Source organism: Hermetia illucens, chromosome 2 (assembly GCF_905115235.1).
Source record: "Hermetia illucens chromosome 2, iHerIll2.2.curated.20191125, whole genome shotgun sequence".
Classification (NCBI taxonomy): Eukaryota; Metazoa; Arthropoda; class Insecta; order Diptera; family Stratiomyidae; genus Hermetia; species Hermetia illucens.
In genome coordinates this window covers 187,511,157-187,528,216 of record NC_051850.1, presented here as the reverse complement: position 1 = coordinate 187,528,216, position 17,060 = coordinate 187,511,157, and the positions used below count along the sequence as shown (strand labels likewise).

Genomic DNA, 17,060 nt, shown 5'->3' with positions numbered 1-17,060 from the left:
AAGCGTAATGAGGAGTACTATCCGTCGAAATCGACAGCTGTGTGCCTCACCTCGATGAACCGCATCCACGACCTCCGTAACAGCGAGAACCGTGGATCTCCCTGCTTTGAACACGAACTACCTTGGGGATAAAACTCAGCAGCACGTATCGTTTCAGCAGGTCTACTCCTGATGTGCTTTTCGAGCACTTTCTCGGTCGTGTCAAGCATACACAGCGGTCGGTATACAAACGGCAGTTCTCGGTCTTCTTTTCCCTTCCTGATCAGCACGAGTCTCGCTACTTTCCAGCGACAAGGAAAAGTGTCCTACCTCAAGCAAGCGTTGAACGCCCTGGACAGCAAGCGGAACACCAGCTGTAAATTTCCACCGGGATATCATCAAGACCTGGCGCCTTCTTGTTTTTCATGGTGAGAACCGCTTCTTCGAGCTCTCCCATTGTGGGAAGAGTACAATCCTCGACGCATTCCGTGCTATTTATATCAACCCGTACGGGATGTCTGGGAAAAAACGCCCGTACAATGCAGTCCATCCGGTCGATACTTAGTATGCAGGGCATCCGCAGAACCCCTATTTTCCGGGTGACAAGTTTATAACCAAGCCCCACGGGTCCTTATTCACCTCGTTGACCAGGTTCTGCCAGCCGCGAGCTTTGCTTTTGTTTATCGCGCTACGAAGTCTGTTTTTTGCTAATCTATACTCTGTCTTTATGTCGCATGCCTCGTCACTGTCGTGTAAACATTGTGCAAATGGCAGAGCTTATGACACTCCCTCCGTAGGTCGACAATTTCTGCCGTCCACCAGTACATAGAAGGCTTATCATGACTGAGCCCCTCCCGGGGCATGGAAGCCCACACGCTGCTATTATCAGATTCATCACTGAGTTTACGACAGTGTCACCTGCAACTCCGCCTGCTTCGATGAACTTCCTGATGTTCACCCTCGCAACATCCCACACGCATGGGGAGCTTCGGGTCACGCCGGCAAGTAGCGGCAGCCACTTCGAAAGCGATGTATTGATGATCGCTTGCGAAGAATTCTTCCGAGACTCGCCACCCGTCCACCGATGATGCCAGAGATTCCGACGCAAAAGTAATGACAGGGATGCTTCCTCTGCAGCCTTGCTTCATTTCCAGGATCCGTTTCCCTATGTAGTATGGCTGAGGCATGCCCCATTCAAGGGTCCTAGTATTAAAATCATCGCCTACCAGGATTCGCCCCTCCGTGCTCGAAACGGCGTCCTCCAGAACATCAAGTCGGCGCTGAAAGTCCGGCATCGTCTCACTCGGCGTCAGATAAACGCTAAGAAACTTTGTCCCTAAACACCGAATCCAGACAAACCCATTCCCTCGGCCTTGGACAAGAACACGAAGTTGAACGTCATCCCGAACCCAGATGGTAGCGGTACCCAATAGGTCGAGATGCCATAAAGCCGGTGCCTGTTCCGGTATTGCTCGCTGATTAGCACTAAATCAGCCTTTACCTCTGCAGCGAACTGTGCTACCAGCTGGTTAGCGGTTGCACTCCGATGCATATTAATTTTTAGAATGTATATTATGCTGTTCGGGGGGATTATTCGCACTCGTACCCTGATTTTCCCGGAATTAAGAAGTTTGGTCGCATATTGCTCGGGGTCTTCCACCACAGGGAGTTTTTGGTCTCGAGCATTTACAGAGGTGATACCTATTCGGGCATTGATTACCTCTGGACATTCACACTTTATGGCCCCCTCCAGTTCGACCTTTCCTGTGAGGCAGTCAAGATTTTGAATTTTGAAAGAACACATAGACACTAGACTAGAAACAAGAGCCTTCCCCCTCAGTAACCCCTTGACCACTTCGCAGAACGTACTCTTGCTAGTCGTCTTCGGGCGTAGCTGTGCGAGGACTCCGCCACCCTTCGTTTTCCGTATGGAAGACACTTCTTCTCCGTTGCCTTCGTGTTTCATCCTCTAGCGGATTTCACTAAGGACCGCAAATATCATGCCCTCCATCGGCTTATTGAGCATTGCCGACGGTCTAGTCCTTTTTGATTTATAGCCTTCTGTTTGGAAAGACGTGTCTATGAAAGCATAGCCATAGGTTTCCTTTTATCCCGCTTTGCCTTCTTCTTTTGGGCCTTGGAAACTACTTGCAGAAAATCTCCTTCAGGCACGTCGTCGTCTCGTCTTTCCGCTTTTTCCCCAGTTCGCTTTGCAGTAGGCTATCTGCGATCCGTTTGGCATTAGCAGTGTTCTCAAAGGGGAAGTGCGACTGTTTCTGCTTTCCAACCGTTCCGCTACTCTCCACGTTCGCCTGTAGAAGGAGATGCGATCCAATAGTTTCTCGAATTCCATCAGCCCATTTTTTGACGTCTTTGCTGACGTGTGTGCGTATGTGGTTGACAATGTTCTTCCTGAGGAACGAATATTGCCGGCCACATACGCTTCACCACTGCCGCGCATTTCCTGATGAGCCTTTCCTCTTCGGCTCTAGCTAGGACGGTCGACTGCACCTCTACTCGGTTCATGTCAGAATCCGCCTGCTCGGAGCTAGTGATTCTGACTGGGCTTTCTTACAAGTATTTCAGACCTCGCCGCCTCTTTCACTCATCGCTGCGATGAATGACGCATTTTTGTGCTGCGTACAAATGCAATCAGCTCTTCCTCCTACCCTGATATTCCGTCGATTTTTTCTGTATGTAATTAATTCTCCATTGAAATTCCAGCGCATCGTGTGCAAGGGAGCGGGTCGCAATAGTCAGGAACGGGGTACCCTCGCAGACACAGCCACTACTCCAGTTCTCTGAGGCCTGACCTAACCTTAGCTGTGCCCGAAACTCATAGAAGGATCAGCGCTTGCTTGGAGCAACGCAGTCTACTACCATCGGTTCAATATACACTAGCCAACCAGGGTCCTGAAGGGGCTGGTTAGTGATACTCGGAACAACTACCACCTTGGCAGAGCTAGGCTCATATCGCCCCATCGACGTTGACGGAGAGCTGTCGACGGCTCTAAGGACTCCCAGTGTGCCCCGACGTATATCGGTCATTCGCCATTCTTTCTTTACCGTGAGGCTCTCTCAACGCTACTACTTAAAATGCAGGTACACTGCCAACTAGGGGGTCAGACCTATTTTCTTCGTCACTCCCCGTATCGTAAGCGACCCGTTAAAGACAGGGAAGAGCTCATCGATCATATCTGCGCAAACCTTAAGGAAATAGCAAACGACGAAATGATAGGATCCTTCAATGTGAAAGCTCGGTTCCCTTGTGTCCCGGTAAGGACGCGCTCTGTTAACTAGAAGGCTGAAGAGAGAAGGCTCACCTGAGAGGAAGAAGGAGTTTCGGCAATATATAAAACTAGCCTCTATATCTATGAGCGAATCCTATTTCACTATCAGGGGTAAATTCTACAAGACAATCTCATGAGTTGCAATGGCAACGAAATCTTCATGAAAAAAATAGAAGAGAGGATGAAAAGAGGAAATAATCCTTGCCGTGGCTAAGAGGCAAGACGCAATGTCCGTGTTGGTAAGCCTCAACAATATCCACAAAAAGATTTCCTTTGCAGTGCAGATGGAAGTTCACCACAGCCTTCCTTCCAACTCAGAGAACAGAAATAGATTCCCCTGCATCTGCTCACTGCACTGAAAAATTAATGCAGAGGACAAACCTGGTATTGATACCCACAAGCAGGAAACAGCAGTTAAGACAAAAACTGGGTACTTCAAAAGACGGCCTTCAAAAGAAAGAGAAGAGTGGGATCTGCCCGGATTGCAACCAGATCTACGTGGGACAAACAAAAAGACCTGTGGCTACCAAAATTAGAGAACATATAGAGGAAGTACGGTTTGCATTAAAGAAAGGACGAATAGCGAGTGAAATAAATTTGTCAGTAGCCAAGAGAGCGTTAGTTTTATGTTGAGACGTTTAAAACGGAATAGTTTTTGTAAGGTGAAATAGGCTCTGTTGACTGGCAACAGGTAGTTGTTATCGGTTGTGATTTTCGACCCTAGACAGGAGAAATTATCAACGAGCTCAAAGTTGTAGTATCTGATCTTTATTATTCTAATTTGACCAGTGCCATACGGCCATGTTGGTTTTTAGCGCTGACGCTGACATCATCAATTTTGTCTTGTTTTCGTTAATGTGCAGCCCAAGACGCCTGCTCTGGATGATTAGACGGGTTGTTCTCCCAGGATGGAGTATACGCTTTTTACAACATTTCTGCTTCTATTTAAGTATCTCGCTCATGCAATGTCAAAATTCCTTTTGTCGCAGGGTACTGCACTGCACTTTTCATATCTTTTCACTGTAACTGAGACCTAGTGCATGCGGCTCACCCTCGTTCGCAGCTACCATCAAGACTCGCAGCTCCTTATGTCCATCGATCCGACACCACGTTTCAACAGTCAATCTAGTTTTGTAACATCCTTTTAGGTTTCATTTCATATCATAGTTTATGCTGTGCAAGTAAGAAGCCTAAAGCAAGGGAACAGCACAAAGACGAATATGAACATCCATTAAGATCCAAGATCCAACGGGGGGATAGGATGACATTCAACTAACCCAACCATCGCGCCGTTCCTCCTCCCTTACTTATGATTTATTATTCTTTCTGGGTAGCCATAAGTACGTGGTGGTTCTTTTTGTAAAACGTATGGTCCTGAGTTAATCTCATTTAGATATTTGTCCATATAATAAACTAGAACTTCACCAAAAAAGAGTTTATCCTACAAAATTAGAAAAGAAAGCAGTTGCAGGTCACGCGATAAAGTTAAAGGGATGAAATGTCATCCTCAACAATTTCGGTTGAGGGCAGGCTAATATGACAGTTTAGCGTTAAACCTTAATTATTCTCATTTCGATAAACAAAATGATGCATGTTTATAAAAACGTAGGAGAATAATAACAGATCAGCAAAAGATTTAACACTCCTTTCTCCTAGAAACGAAATAATCCGCCGTTTGGATGGCTACTCAGCAAGTCTGGTCGTTGAAAACATCACATCCGAGCATTCAGGGAACTACACATGTATCGCAAGCAATGTAGCCGGAACTGAAAAGTTCACTGTTCCTCTAACTGTTAACGTACCTCCAAAATGGCTTCTCGAGCCCAAGGATTCAGGCGCTCAGGCCGGTCAAGACGTCCTCCTACACTGCCAATCGGAAGGCTACCCTAAGCCAACCATCACATGGAAAAAAGCCATCGGTACAACCCCCGGTGAATACAAAGATTTCATCTACGAACCGAATATTACACTTTTTCCGAATGGATCCATTTACTTCAAAAAAATCACAAAGGAATCACAAGGACATTATTTGTGCGATGCGAAAAATAACATCGGGTCGGGTGTTAGTAAGGTGATTTTCCTGAAAGTCAACGGTAAGGAGGAAGAGAAATTGATTCGTTCCTTCAAAATTGCTATTTTTTTTTTTTTGCTACTTTTGCAGTTCCTGCTCATTTTACAACGAAGAATAAACAGCTTTCCGTAGCCAAGGGCAAGCAAGTCCATTTGCAATGTAACGTTCAAGGTGACAATCCCATTGATATCAAGTGGAGGAATCAGAATACCCAACAGCATCTGGACGAATCGCTGGACTCGAGGTTTGTTTCTTTTTCTATTCATGTACACACACTCCCATGTCTGACATGGAAGATATCCAACTGAATTTAACAGGGATCCTGACCTGATAACAGATTATTCTTTCTCAATTTTCATTTTCTCCGAGAAAAATGAAACTGTACATACAAAAAGAATTTTTCGTCCTGACAAAATTATATCTCCCCCCCCCCCCCTACAACAGGTACAAATTGCGAGAACAAGTCGTCGACGACGGGATGATGTCAGAATTGGGGATTTCGCACACTTATCGACAGGACACTGGGATTTATATATGCCAAGCCAGTAATGCTTTCGGACAGGTAATTTGTTTGGAAGATTTTAGAAAGTGGAAAAACGAAAGTAAATTGATCTATCCCTGTTCCTTGGAAAAAGGATGAAATGTCAATACAACTAATCGTCCAAGAAGTTCCTGAACAACCAAAAAATCTTCGCATCAATTCGCAACAATCTCGTAGCATGCAACTCACGTGGAGTCAACCCTTCGCCGGGAATAGCCCCATCGAGGACTACCATATTTTTTATAAACAAATCACAGGTAGGAAAAGGACTAAGGTTCAATCGGAAAATTTGTGAGAAGAAAATGCTGGATCTCAAATCTTCGGGACATCTAACTTTCATTCTAGTACTTCGTCAGACCTAAACCATAGTTGGTTGCCTTTTAAGTAATCAGACTATCCTGACAGGACAAAAATGTGCCTCAGTGCCGCTCCTCTAAAATAAAATAAGGACCAGCTTAAATTTGATAAATATCTACTAAAATGATAGATGCATCCGCTTAGACCTTGGTGCATTCCAGGGGTCTAGAAAGTCTAGACTTTGAGATTGCAAATTCTATGAGCTCCCCCTCCCTTTTACTTCAAATAGTGATGTAACAGCTTTCAAACGGATGCCACAGCAATTTCTCATCACAAACTAATACTCCATGATGTAATCATCAATCGCCGTGTATCCTTCCTCCCCCGAACCCACCGCAGGATTCATTGCCTCTGATTTCATTTCAGATAATTGGCAAAGTGCCGAAAGGATATCAGTCACAGGAACACAGACCGTCGTGACTATCCAAAATCTACGACCAGCCAAAGCATATCACATACGAATGTCCGCCGAAAATAAATTAGGATCATCGGAATTTTCGGAAATCGTACAAGTAACAACTTTAGAAGAAGTGCCTTCAGGACCGCCTCTCAATGTCCGGGGCGAAGCCAAAAGCTCAACAGAGATATTTGTATCTTGGGAAGCTCCGGATCGGGATCATTGGAATGGTATTTTGCTTGGATACTATGTTGGCTATCAAGTAGCCACCAGTCCCGACGATAAGGAAATTAATCCCACGCAAGGATTTAATTTCAAAACGGTCGAAGTTCGAACCCATTTCGGCGGCGAGACCGTACTAACGAATCTCAATAAATTTACTTTGTATAATATTGTTGTTCAGGCGTATACAAGCCAAGGAAGTGGACCCCCCAGCAAGGAGATAAGTGTACATACACTGGAGGATGGTAAGTACAGGACATGTTCTCAGGTTTGTGTATTTTCCTTTCACTTTGGTTCCTCATTACCCAATTTGTACGTTTGCTTATCAGTCTGGAAATGGATATTTAAATAGCACATGGGTGACACGTAGAACATTGCAGGATGTCTTACTGGAAATGGATTAAGGCAACAAATGATTTACATTGAAATCGAATGCAAAAGGCGGGTTTTTCAATTACAGATTTTGTGAGCCTGCAAAGCTTTACTTATGCCTCCCACCCCTTGCTGTTCGGAATTAAGATTTAATTGAATTATTTTCTCATTTGAAATTAGAGAGCTGGTCGTCCCCAAAAGGCGAAAGAAGAGTATTTATGTCATTTGAATGTAATAATGAATAATGAACGCATACGTTCCTACAAGGCTTGTTTGAATAGATCAGATGTTTGCTAGTGAGGTCAACCACGACTTTGTAAATTTTGTCTCCAAGACTCCTCAAGAGGTCGTCACTTTTTCTCCACAGCTCTGCGCCAAGTAATGCTAGGTAAACTTACACATCGGTCATTCTGCAATGGTAGATTCCATTATATGGCATACGCTGAATATTCCACCTAATGGCTAACACCAGCATGGGTATCTGTTCCGTATGTCACCATCATCTTTTGTTTCAAAATGCACCGAGTGTAATCCGAATTGCGCCCGTGACAAAGGGTGTGTCGGAATACTTTGAACGGCGGCTCCCCCACTTTCTTCCTCTCAACCTAACATGCCGCAGGATACAAAGGATCGGTTAAACGCAGCTAATGAGATTATCTGCAACGCCATCGGTGATGCCATCGCAGTAAACCTGAAGGCAAGCCTCCAGGATAGTTTGATGATTCCCAACGCTTTTGGAGCTGTCATGGCCAAACTGGCTCTCAACTTTCAAGAGCACAGCAGCTCAAGAGGAAAATCTTATTCCAGACATTACAAACACTCCATGGTGCTGATACTACGCGTCTTTTGGCACCAAAGGATTACCTATCGACTACCATACCATTTCCGAAAATCTTAGGAGAACTAATTCGGCCTATTCCGAGTCAGGTGAAGGAGATTAGGTCTTAAGTCGAACTTCGTCTAGATGTCTTGAACGACACAGGCTCAGTTGTATCTCTGCTGCCTTGCACAAATAAAACTCAACTTCAACAAAACCTACGTCTGCGACTATATCATCGCCGATATCACCAATGCTATCAACCACCACTCCGGCTAGCACCAACCTCCGGCAATGTTTCGGCCCACCAATATTTGGCAACATTTTTGCAAGTGCCGTGGTGGCACTGGCTGCCTTTTGGCATGCATACTCTAGGTGCTCCCTAAAACTCAATTTGGTGTCAATTATTACCCCCAGGTATTTGATAGCCAGCTTTGATATGTATGTCCACCGACCTCCACTTTTACAGTGTTATTTTTCCTGCGTTTCGTTATTAAGACCGCTTCCGTTTTCGCGTCCGCCAAGGTCAGCCCGGCCTTTTCTAGCCAGGACTTTACCGCTCTCACTGTTTCCGTTGCGTAAACCTCCACATCTTCTGGGTGTTTTGCTGCAACAACCACAGCTACATCATCAGCAAAGCCGGCAATCGTAGTCCCCTCTGGGACGGAAAGAGCAAGCACCCCATTATACATGATATTCCACAACAGGGGACCAAGTACCGATTCCTGTGGTATCCCGGCTGTGACAGTGTAGTCTTTAGGGCCCTCATCCGTCCCGTACCAGAGAGTCCTCTCTGAGAGGTAGTTTTCCACCAAATTCGCTAAGTATCCGGAGACACCTATGTCAGCCAACGCCCGTTTAATTCTATTCCAGTTGGCCGAATTGAATGCGTTTTTGACATCCAACGCCACCACGGCACAGCAGCCGCCAGAAATCAGTGCACCTTTTGCCAGGTTCACCACCATGCCAATTGCGTCCACCGTAGAGTGGGCGCGTCGGAAACCAAACTGGCGTTCCGACAAACCATTGCTGGCTTCGACGATGGGCAGGAGTCGGTTGTAGATGACTCTCTCCATCATCTTCCACATTGTATCCAACAGGCAGATACGACGATACGACACTGGGTTTCCAGGTTGCTTGCCAGGCTTCGGAAGCAACACCAACTTTTGCTTTTTCCACTGGGCAGGGAATATTCCTTCTTTTAGGCACGCCTCGAAGGTGTTGGCGAAAAGGTCGGGCCTAGTCTTCACTGCCAGTTTCAAAGTTCGGTTGGGGATGCCATCCAAACCTGGGGCCTTGTTGTCACCGAACCTACCACATATTTCCCGCAGCCCCTCCACAGTTACAGGCGGTATTATGCCGACATTTGGCTGGACAAAAATTTGTCTTCCTCTATTTTCGTGGTGAGGGAACAGAGTGGTAACAATCTGTTTCAGAAGGCGCGGACAGATCACCTGGGGTGATTTCCGCAGCCTTTTCATCACCACTCTATAAGCCTCGCCCCAAGGGTTTATGTCGGCATGGTCGCACAGCTGTTTGAAGCAGTTCTTTTTGCTCCTCCGAATGGCTTCTTTTAGGCGGCCACGCAATTGCTTGTGTGCCTCCTCTTGACCGTCGCCACCGGGTTTTCCCCTGAGCCTCTGGCAAAGCCTCCTTGCCCGAAAACATGCGGCTCGCAAACTTGCGATTTCGTTGTTCCACCAGTAGTTGGGTTGCCTACTGGGAAGCAATCGCCTTCTGGGCATAGTAGCATCGCATGTTTCCGTCACCCATCGAGTGATCTGGGTGGCTTTCTCTCTAGCCGTACCATTCACGGATATGTCGGATTTGAGAACCGCGGAAAACGTGTCCCCCTTGAACGCTTTCACTGTCCAGCCAAGCATAACACCCGGCATTTTGCAAAAACTCTTTTTCAAGCCCGATCCGCCCTTGATCTCTATGCAGATTGCCTGGTGGTCGCTGTGAGTATAGTCCTCACTGACATGCCAAGCGATTCTACTGGCTAAAGTGGCACTCACGTATGTCAGGTCCACTATAGACCCCAGGCCCCTTCCCCGGAAAGTGTACGAAGACCCAACATTCGCCAATACCACGTCCAGCTCCGCGAATGCTTCGAGGAGAACACGTCCCCTGATATTAGTTACCCGGCTGCCCCATTCAAGAACCCACGCATTGAAATCGCCTCCTGTTATGATCGGCCAACGTCCTCTTGCATCCAAAACAAGAGCGGCAAGCATCCGCTCATACTCGACGAGTGTAGCGCTGGGTGGAGCATAGCAGCTGTAGATGTGGATGCCCTTCACCTTCGCTCTGATGAAGCCCTCCTCCGGATGCTCCACTATTTCCTGGAAGGCTTGTTCTCCACAAGTCCACAGCGCTGCTTGGCCCGTTTGGTCTTTGACCCAAACGCTACCACCGCGGTTTCGGTATGGTTCACTTAGTATGGCCACATCGATGTTTTTCTCGCGGATGGTTTGCGCGAGTAGATCCTGCGCCGTCTCGCAGTGGTTGAGGTTGATTTGTATCAACCTCATCTGCGATTTGTGCTACGGGCTCTCCTGTATTCCGGGCACCTGCTGCTGCCCGCAATGTGCCGATGGTCCACACCCTCCTTTCCTTTGCACAGTAGACAATTTGGGTCAGTTCCGCAGTCCTTGCTGATGTGGCCTTCCACTCCGCATCTCCTGCATTGCTTTGATCTGTCATTTGGGTTAGTGCATGACTTCGCAATGTGACCAAAGCCAAGGCATCCAAAGCACCGTTTTAACGCCACCTGTTCCCTAAGGCGACACATAACCCAGCCTATTCTCACTCTCCCTGCTGCTAACAGTTTGAGTGCGTTCTCCACTGGTAGGCTGATGATGGCGGTTTGTGTTCCCCCATAGGCTTTCCTTAGCGTTTTCACCACTGACTCTTGTAGTCCGGCAAGATCGAACTGTTTCTCCAACGCTTCGCGAACCTCCTCCTTCGTCGTGATTTCTTCTATATCAGCAGATTATAGTGATCTCCCTGCAAGCTCTTATGTCGGCTTCCTGCCCTAAAGTCTTCCCGATGTGGCTTAAGAATTTGTCCGCGGTTACATCCTTGGATTTCTTAAGTTCCAACATAAGATCTCCCTTCTGCGACCGTCTAATACGGCTGACGTTGTCTACCAAATTGGTGAGTTCGGGGTCTGCCTTCACTTTCCTGAGAATGTCGGCGTATGACCCTTCGCCTCGTTTGGAAATGAAAATCACCTCCGGTCTAATCTTCCTCCGATAATTTCTTTTCCGCGGTTCTACCTTCCTCCAAGCTTCCGCATCCGCCTTTGAAGGTTCGATCCCTTTTCTCGAGGTAGCCACTGCAGTATTTTCCCTGGTAGCTTCAGACATACTTTTCATGAACTCCGCCTTTTTGGAAGTTGAGTCCTTTTTTCTTTTCGGGGTTTGCTGGCCTGTTGAGTCATTCAGCTTCTCGCGCAGCCTCTTCCCCGGTTTCTCCCCTTTTGTGTTTTGAACCGGCGTTACTTGAGTTGCCTGGTTCACTTTTCAAATCGGCGACTTCCCTACTCGTTCATCCTGGGCCTTGCCGTACATCAAACGGATGCCTCTTTTCATGGCCCTTATATTTTGGTGAATGTTCCTGCGCTCCTTTATAAACTCACACAGCTCGATGATCTTTTTACCGAGGACAGTAAATGCAGCTCCAGACTGATCATTGCCCAAAACATCGCTCGGGTGAATCGGCGTCAGTGATTCTTCCTCATCGAATACTCCCGCTATACGCTTCCCACTGGGGGTAGCGATCGTGGGGGCTTGTGCTCGTGTGGGAGGGGATCTGCGAAAAATCGAGCTCCTTCTGAACGGATCCATCACTGGAGCCAGTTCAAGTTCCTCCCGTACGCTTGTAACATTAAATGCCACAGTAGCCAAGGTTCCCACTACTGAGGCGCTGCGGTCGTTGGATATCGACGGGCGGAAGCCCGCTTGCTCACTCCCAAAAACCGCCGGCACTGGGTTTCCCAAGCCCTGCACCGTAACTGCATTCTTCTTCTGTTCCTCCATGTTTGGTTTTATTTCTGGGTATCCTTCCCATAGCCAATTTTTATCCACGGGTGGGCGTTTACTTCCCACCTACCCGGCCTGCGCATAAACATGCCCATACACGCACATCTCCGGATGCGTGCATGTGCATGGCCATGACACATTCGCCGAGCATTCTCTTATCCGCACGAAGGGACGCGCCTAATGGGAGATTTGGCAACTCCACACATCATAGGGTAATTCGACTGCACCAGGCAAAGCAAGGATAACCGACCTCCTCGAGAGGAGTATAGTCGGGCCAACATGGTGTGTAGCAAGAATACCTCCTGGCCGCAATAGAGACCTCCATTTTTCCATACTAAAACTAAAGAACAACTTTCTTGACATATAACTTTGGCAAAACTGTTTATCAAGATTCTGTCCAAGGAAACTTTGAAAAAGCACCATTGGTAACGTCTTTTGGTCTGAGGAATGCAGCACAATCAATATGGCTGTGGTATGCTTGGGGTACACTGTCGAAGGAATGCCCAGAGTTCCCGGAGTACTTCGCCTAGGATGTTACTATGGCCGTAGTCCACCTAGGATGTTACTATGGCCGTAGTCCGAGAGCACTGCACGCTACAACGTTTTAATATGGAGATCTGGACGGGAGGAGGTGTAGGAATACATTAAGAGCACTGCAGATCCCCGGTAGCACCTGCACACGTGGTTTTTCGAATCCAATCAAACTTTTTTGTAATTCTTGCTTAGCGCCTGGCACCATACAATTGAACCGTACATTAGGACCGGCGTACCACAGCTATGTACGTCCAGAGAACCATCTTCGCAAACCCTATTTCTTTGCAGGAGTAGAAGGCAATACAGGCCCTCTTAACACTCCGTTCTAAGTTCAATCTCCAATTTAGCTTCGAATCCAAGATAACAGCGAGATACTTTACTTTGACGGAAAGAATCAATCTTTCTTCATGCAGCCGCGGACGGTGGAATTCGGACAACCTTATCTTGGTGGTTAATAGCATAATTTCCCTTTCGGTAGGATTTATGCCGAGTCGGCATCTTCCGGCCCTCAGGCACACGTCTCCCGCATAAAGAATTATCTGGACACAGAAATGATTGCAGACTCTTCCTCGCGACGATATATCATCATCATCATCAACGAGCCGACAACCGGCATCCGGTCTAGGCCTCCCTTAGTAAGGAACTCCAGACACCCCGGTTTTACGCCGAAGTCGACCAATTCGATATCCCTAAAAGCTTACGCCATCACTTCATCTCAGGCAGGGTACGTCTCGTCTTCTTTTCCTACCATAGATATTGTCCGTACAGACTTTCCAGGGTGGATCATCTTCATCCATATGGGTTAAATGACCCGCCCCCCGCAACCTATTGAGCCGGATTTTATCCACAACCAGACGACCAGGCTACGGAAGCGTCCATCCTCATATGGGGACTAAAAATTCTTCGGAGGATTCTTCTCTCAAACGCGGCCAAGAATTCGCATTTTTTTTTCTTTTGCTAAGAACTCAAGTCTGATAAGACGTTTCATGCGAAACAGCTTTTCAGGGTTGAAATAGGCTCTATTGGACGCCGTGCGTGGATTTTATTGTCACAGTTGTTATCGGCTGTAATTTTCGGCGATAGAAAGGTGAAACGGTCAAACGGTCTCAAAGTTGTAGTCACCTATCTCCATTGTTTTCATTTAATCAGTGCGATTCGATGTCGTTCGTTCTTTGGTTTTGGTCGCTGACGTTATCACCACCGTCTTGGCTCTTTTAATGTGCAGCCCGAGATCTCGCCCGCCTGCTAGATCTGAATGAAGGTAGACTGTAGATATCGGGTTGTTCTTCCCATAACGTCAATATCGTCAACGTAGGCCAGTAGTTGGGTGGACTTGAAGAGGATCGTCCCTCTTGCATTTACCTCAGCATCACGGATCACTTTCTCGAGGGCCAGGTTAAAGAGGACGCATGATAGCGCATCCCCTTGTCGTAGACCGTTGTTGATATCGAATGGTCTTGAGAGTGACCCTGCTGCTTTTATCTGGCCTCGCACATTGGTCAGGGTCAGCCTAGTCAGTCTTATTAATTTCGTCGGGATACCGTATTCTCTCATGGCCGTGTACAGTTTTGCCATAGGCGGCTTTAAAGTCGATGAACAGATGGTGCAACTGTTGTCCATATTCCAACAGTTTTTCCATCGCTTGCCGCACAGAGAAAATCTGATCTGTTGCTGATTTGCCTGGAGTGAAGCCTCTTTGGTATGGACCAATGATGTTCTGGGCGTATGGGGCTATCCGGCCTAGCAAGATAGTGGAGAATATCTTATAGATGCTACTCAGCAATGTGATACCTCTATAATTGCTGCACTGTGTGATATCTCTCTTTTTATGTATGAGACAGATAATGCCTCGTTGTCAATCGTCAGGCATTGATTCGCTGTCCCATACCTTGAGCACAAGTTGATGAACCACTTGGTGTAACTGGTCGCCTCCATATTTAACCAATTCGGCTGTAATTCCATCGGCTCCTGGCGACTTATGATTTTTTAGCCGATGAATTGCACGGACTGTTTCTCCTAAACTTGGTGGTGGCAGTATTTGTCCGTCGTCTTTAGTTGGCATTTATTTTTTCGTGTAAGCTATGGGAGTCAACGTATCGCCTGAATACGTGCTCCTTCCCTACTTGGCTGTTAAAATCCCCAAGTATGATTTTCATATCACATCTGGGACAGGCTTCGAGGGTTCGTTCTACTGCCTCGTAGAAGGTATCCTTCTCCGACTCTGCAGTCTCCCCTGTAGAGGCGTGAACGTTTATGAGGCTTATATTTCTAAACTTGCCTCGCAAGCGCAGGGTGCATATCCGTTCGCTTATGTTTTCAAAGCCGATAACAGCAGGTTTCATTTTTTGGCTGACTAAGAAACCTACTCCGAGTACATGGTTTACTGGATGACCGCTATAATATATGGTGTAGTGGCTCTTCTCCAGGAAACCGGTCCCTGTCCATCGCATCTCTTGTAACGCTGTTATATCAGCCCTATATTGGGACAGGATATCGGCTAGCTGCTCATCAGCTTCATCTCTGTACAGGGAGCGCACGTTTCATGAGAAAATGTTCAAATCATTGATCCGTTGACGTTGCCGGGTCCGTCGTTTTAAAGTCCGTACTGTCCGGGGCTCCTGTTGTGGCTTCGTAGAAAGTTGTTTTCCGTGTAGGGTTGTCAGCTCTACCCAACCTCCAACCTGGAGGACCAGTTGGTACAATTTGTTCCGTTTTCAGGCGCGGGAGACTCGCCTTCATCCTTCTCCGTCTGCAGCTTTTCATTAAGAAATATCTCCCAGCGGTCACCACGTGGAGGTGAAGGTAGGGTTTGGTAGTAGAGCTGTTGGCGTTGGTTCAGCAGGCATTTCCCAGGTTCTATGCTCCAACGTGGGTACCAATCCACGTTTCACCCTGCAACCTATACTACCCTTTCACCACCATGGGTATGTGTCCCGTATGTCGCCATAATCCTTCCTTTCAAATTGTATCGAGAGTAATCCGACCTGTGCTCGTGACAAAAGGTCTGCGGAATATTTTTAATTGCGGCTCCTTCATTTTTATAACTCAACTTAACCTAAAATGCAGCAAGATACTGAGGATCTACTGAAGGCAGCAGATGATATTAACAACAACGTCAACGGAGGACTTCGTTAATTCCAAAGGCAAACTTCCAGGAACCTAAATTTGCGAAGCCATCATCGCCAATGTCCCCCAACGCTATACTAGGGGCAAATGTTCTACTGAATCATGGTCCCTCCTTCCTGTTTAACGTCAAGAACAAGCACTTGGTCGACCCGCTCACTGCACTATTGACACAAAACACTCCTAGCTACTGTAACGCTCCACTCAGTTCGACTTCACTGTGTAGAACTGGCTTAGCGCTGCAAAACAAGCCTTCCCCCATCTTCTCGAGGAAGGTATAGTCAATTAACAGAAAATACTCCACATCCTATGCAACAAGGATATCTTCTGGCCGTAACAGTAAGTTACCGCTACCTTAATCTCCACATCACTTCTGGCTGACTGACCCTATAACTCACACCAAGGACCTAGTGCAGAACTTTTTGGACAATTAATCTTCACAAAACTATTTATCAAGTTCCAATCGACAAGGAGATCTCGAAGAGGTCACAGTGGCAACGTCTTTCAGCTAATCGTTGCAGCGAACTATCATTCAAGTACTTTGTAAACTATCTTTCCCAAGGATATATACTGACTACATTTTAGTAGTACGAGGGTTGTTTATGTCTCTAGAAAAATACAGAAAAGAAAAATATTTTGGGTGATTTTTTTTCTCCTTCCCAACCTAATCTCCTTTTTCTCAGCCGTCAAAAAAATAAGATTTTGGAAGGTCCTCTGATTAGTTCTGTACATCCGTTTTGGCGGTGAACGCCTCGTTCGTTTTAAAACACTCTGCGCTGAGCCACTTTCTTTTAAGTTCAGTTAAGTCCATGGTGGTTAACGTAGGTACCTGTCGTGAGACTTAATCCTACGGTCCTCTTCAGACACGGATTGATTTTGTGACCACAATCAGAGCTCCGCTGAGACAAGCAACAACGGTACCAGTCTCTACCAAGTGCATGGCTTAGCATTCATACTGGTGGATGCAAGAATTACCTAAATCTCTACCGAACTATGGAGTACGGCACCCGTGTTGATACGCAACACCACGTCGAGGTCCGAAGGTCTCTTCTCGCTTGAGCACAACCACAACCACCATGAAACTCCTACTAGGGGGGCCAACCGCAAATAACCGAGCTTTCCTCACATACAACAGGAGTTCACCCGAAGTATGTGAGTCCAAGGGCTTTTCCGGTTCCCATGGTACCAGTATACCCCTGGTAAGGTTTCGTGACCAATTTGCCACTTCAGATGAGTCCCCGTGCAGACTCGGGTCTGATCGCCCTGATTAAGCCTTTGGAGCATTCGCCTACTGCATCACGGCCGGCAAAC

At 46.9% G+C, this 17,060-nt stretch overlaps 1 protein-coding gene across 3 annotated transcripts in view; it reads left to right on the top strand.

Moving 5' to 3' along the window:
* LOC119650092 (Down syndrome cell adhesion molecule-like protein Dscam2) overlaps positions 1-17,060 on the top strand; it is a 305,680-nt gene that overhangs the window by 266,866 nt on the left and 21,754 nt on the right. For all 3 annotated transcript variants that reach the window (XM_038052607.1, XM_038052609.1, XM_038052608.1), the window contains exons 18-22: positions 4,926-5,362; positions 5,431-5,584; positions 5,785-5,902; positions 5,976-6,138; positions 6,605-7,102. In XM_038052607.1, the coding sequence (XP_037908535.1) occupies positions 4,926-5,362; positions 5,431-5,584; positions 5,785-5,902; positions 5,976-6,138; positions 6,605-7,102 (1,370 nt within the window). The remainder of the gene's footprint in view (positions 1-4,925; positions 5,363-5,430; positions 5,585-5,784; positions 5,903-5,975; positions 6,139-6,604; positions 7,103-17,060) is intronic.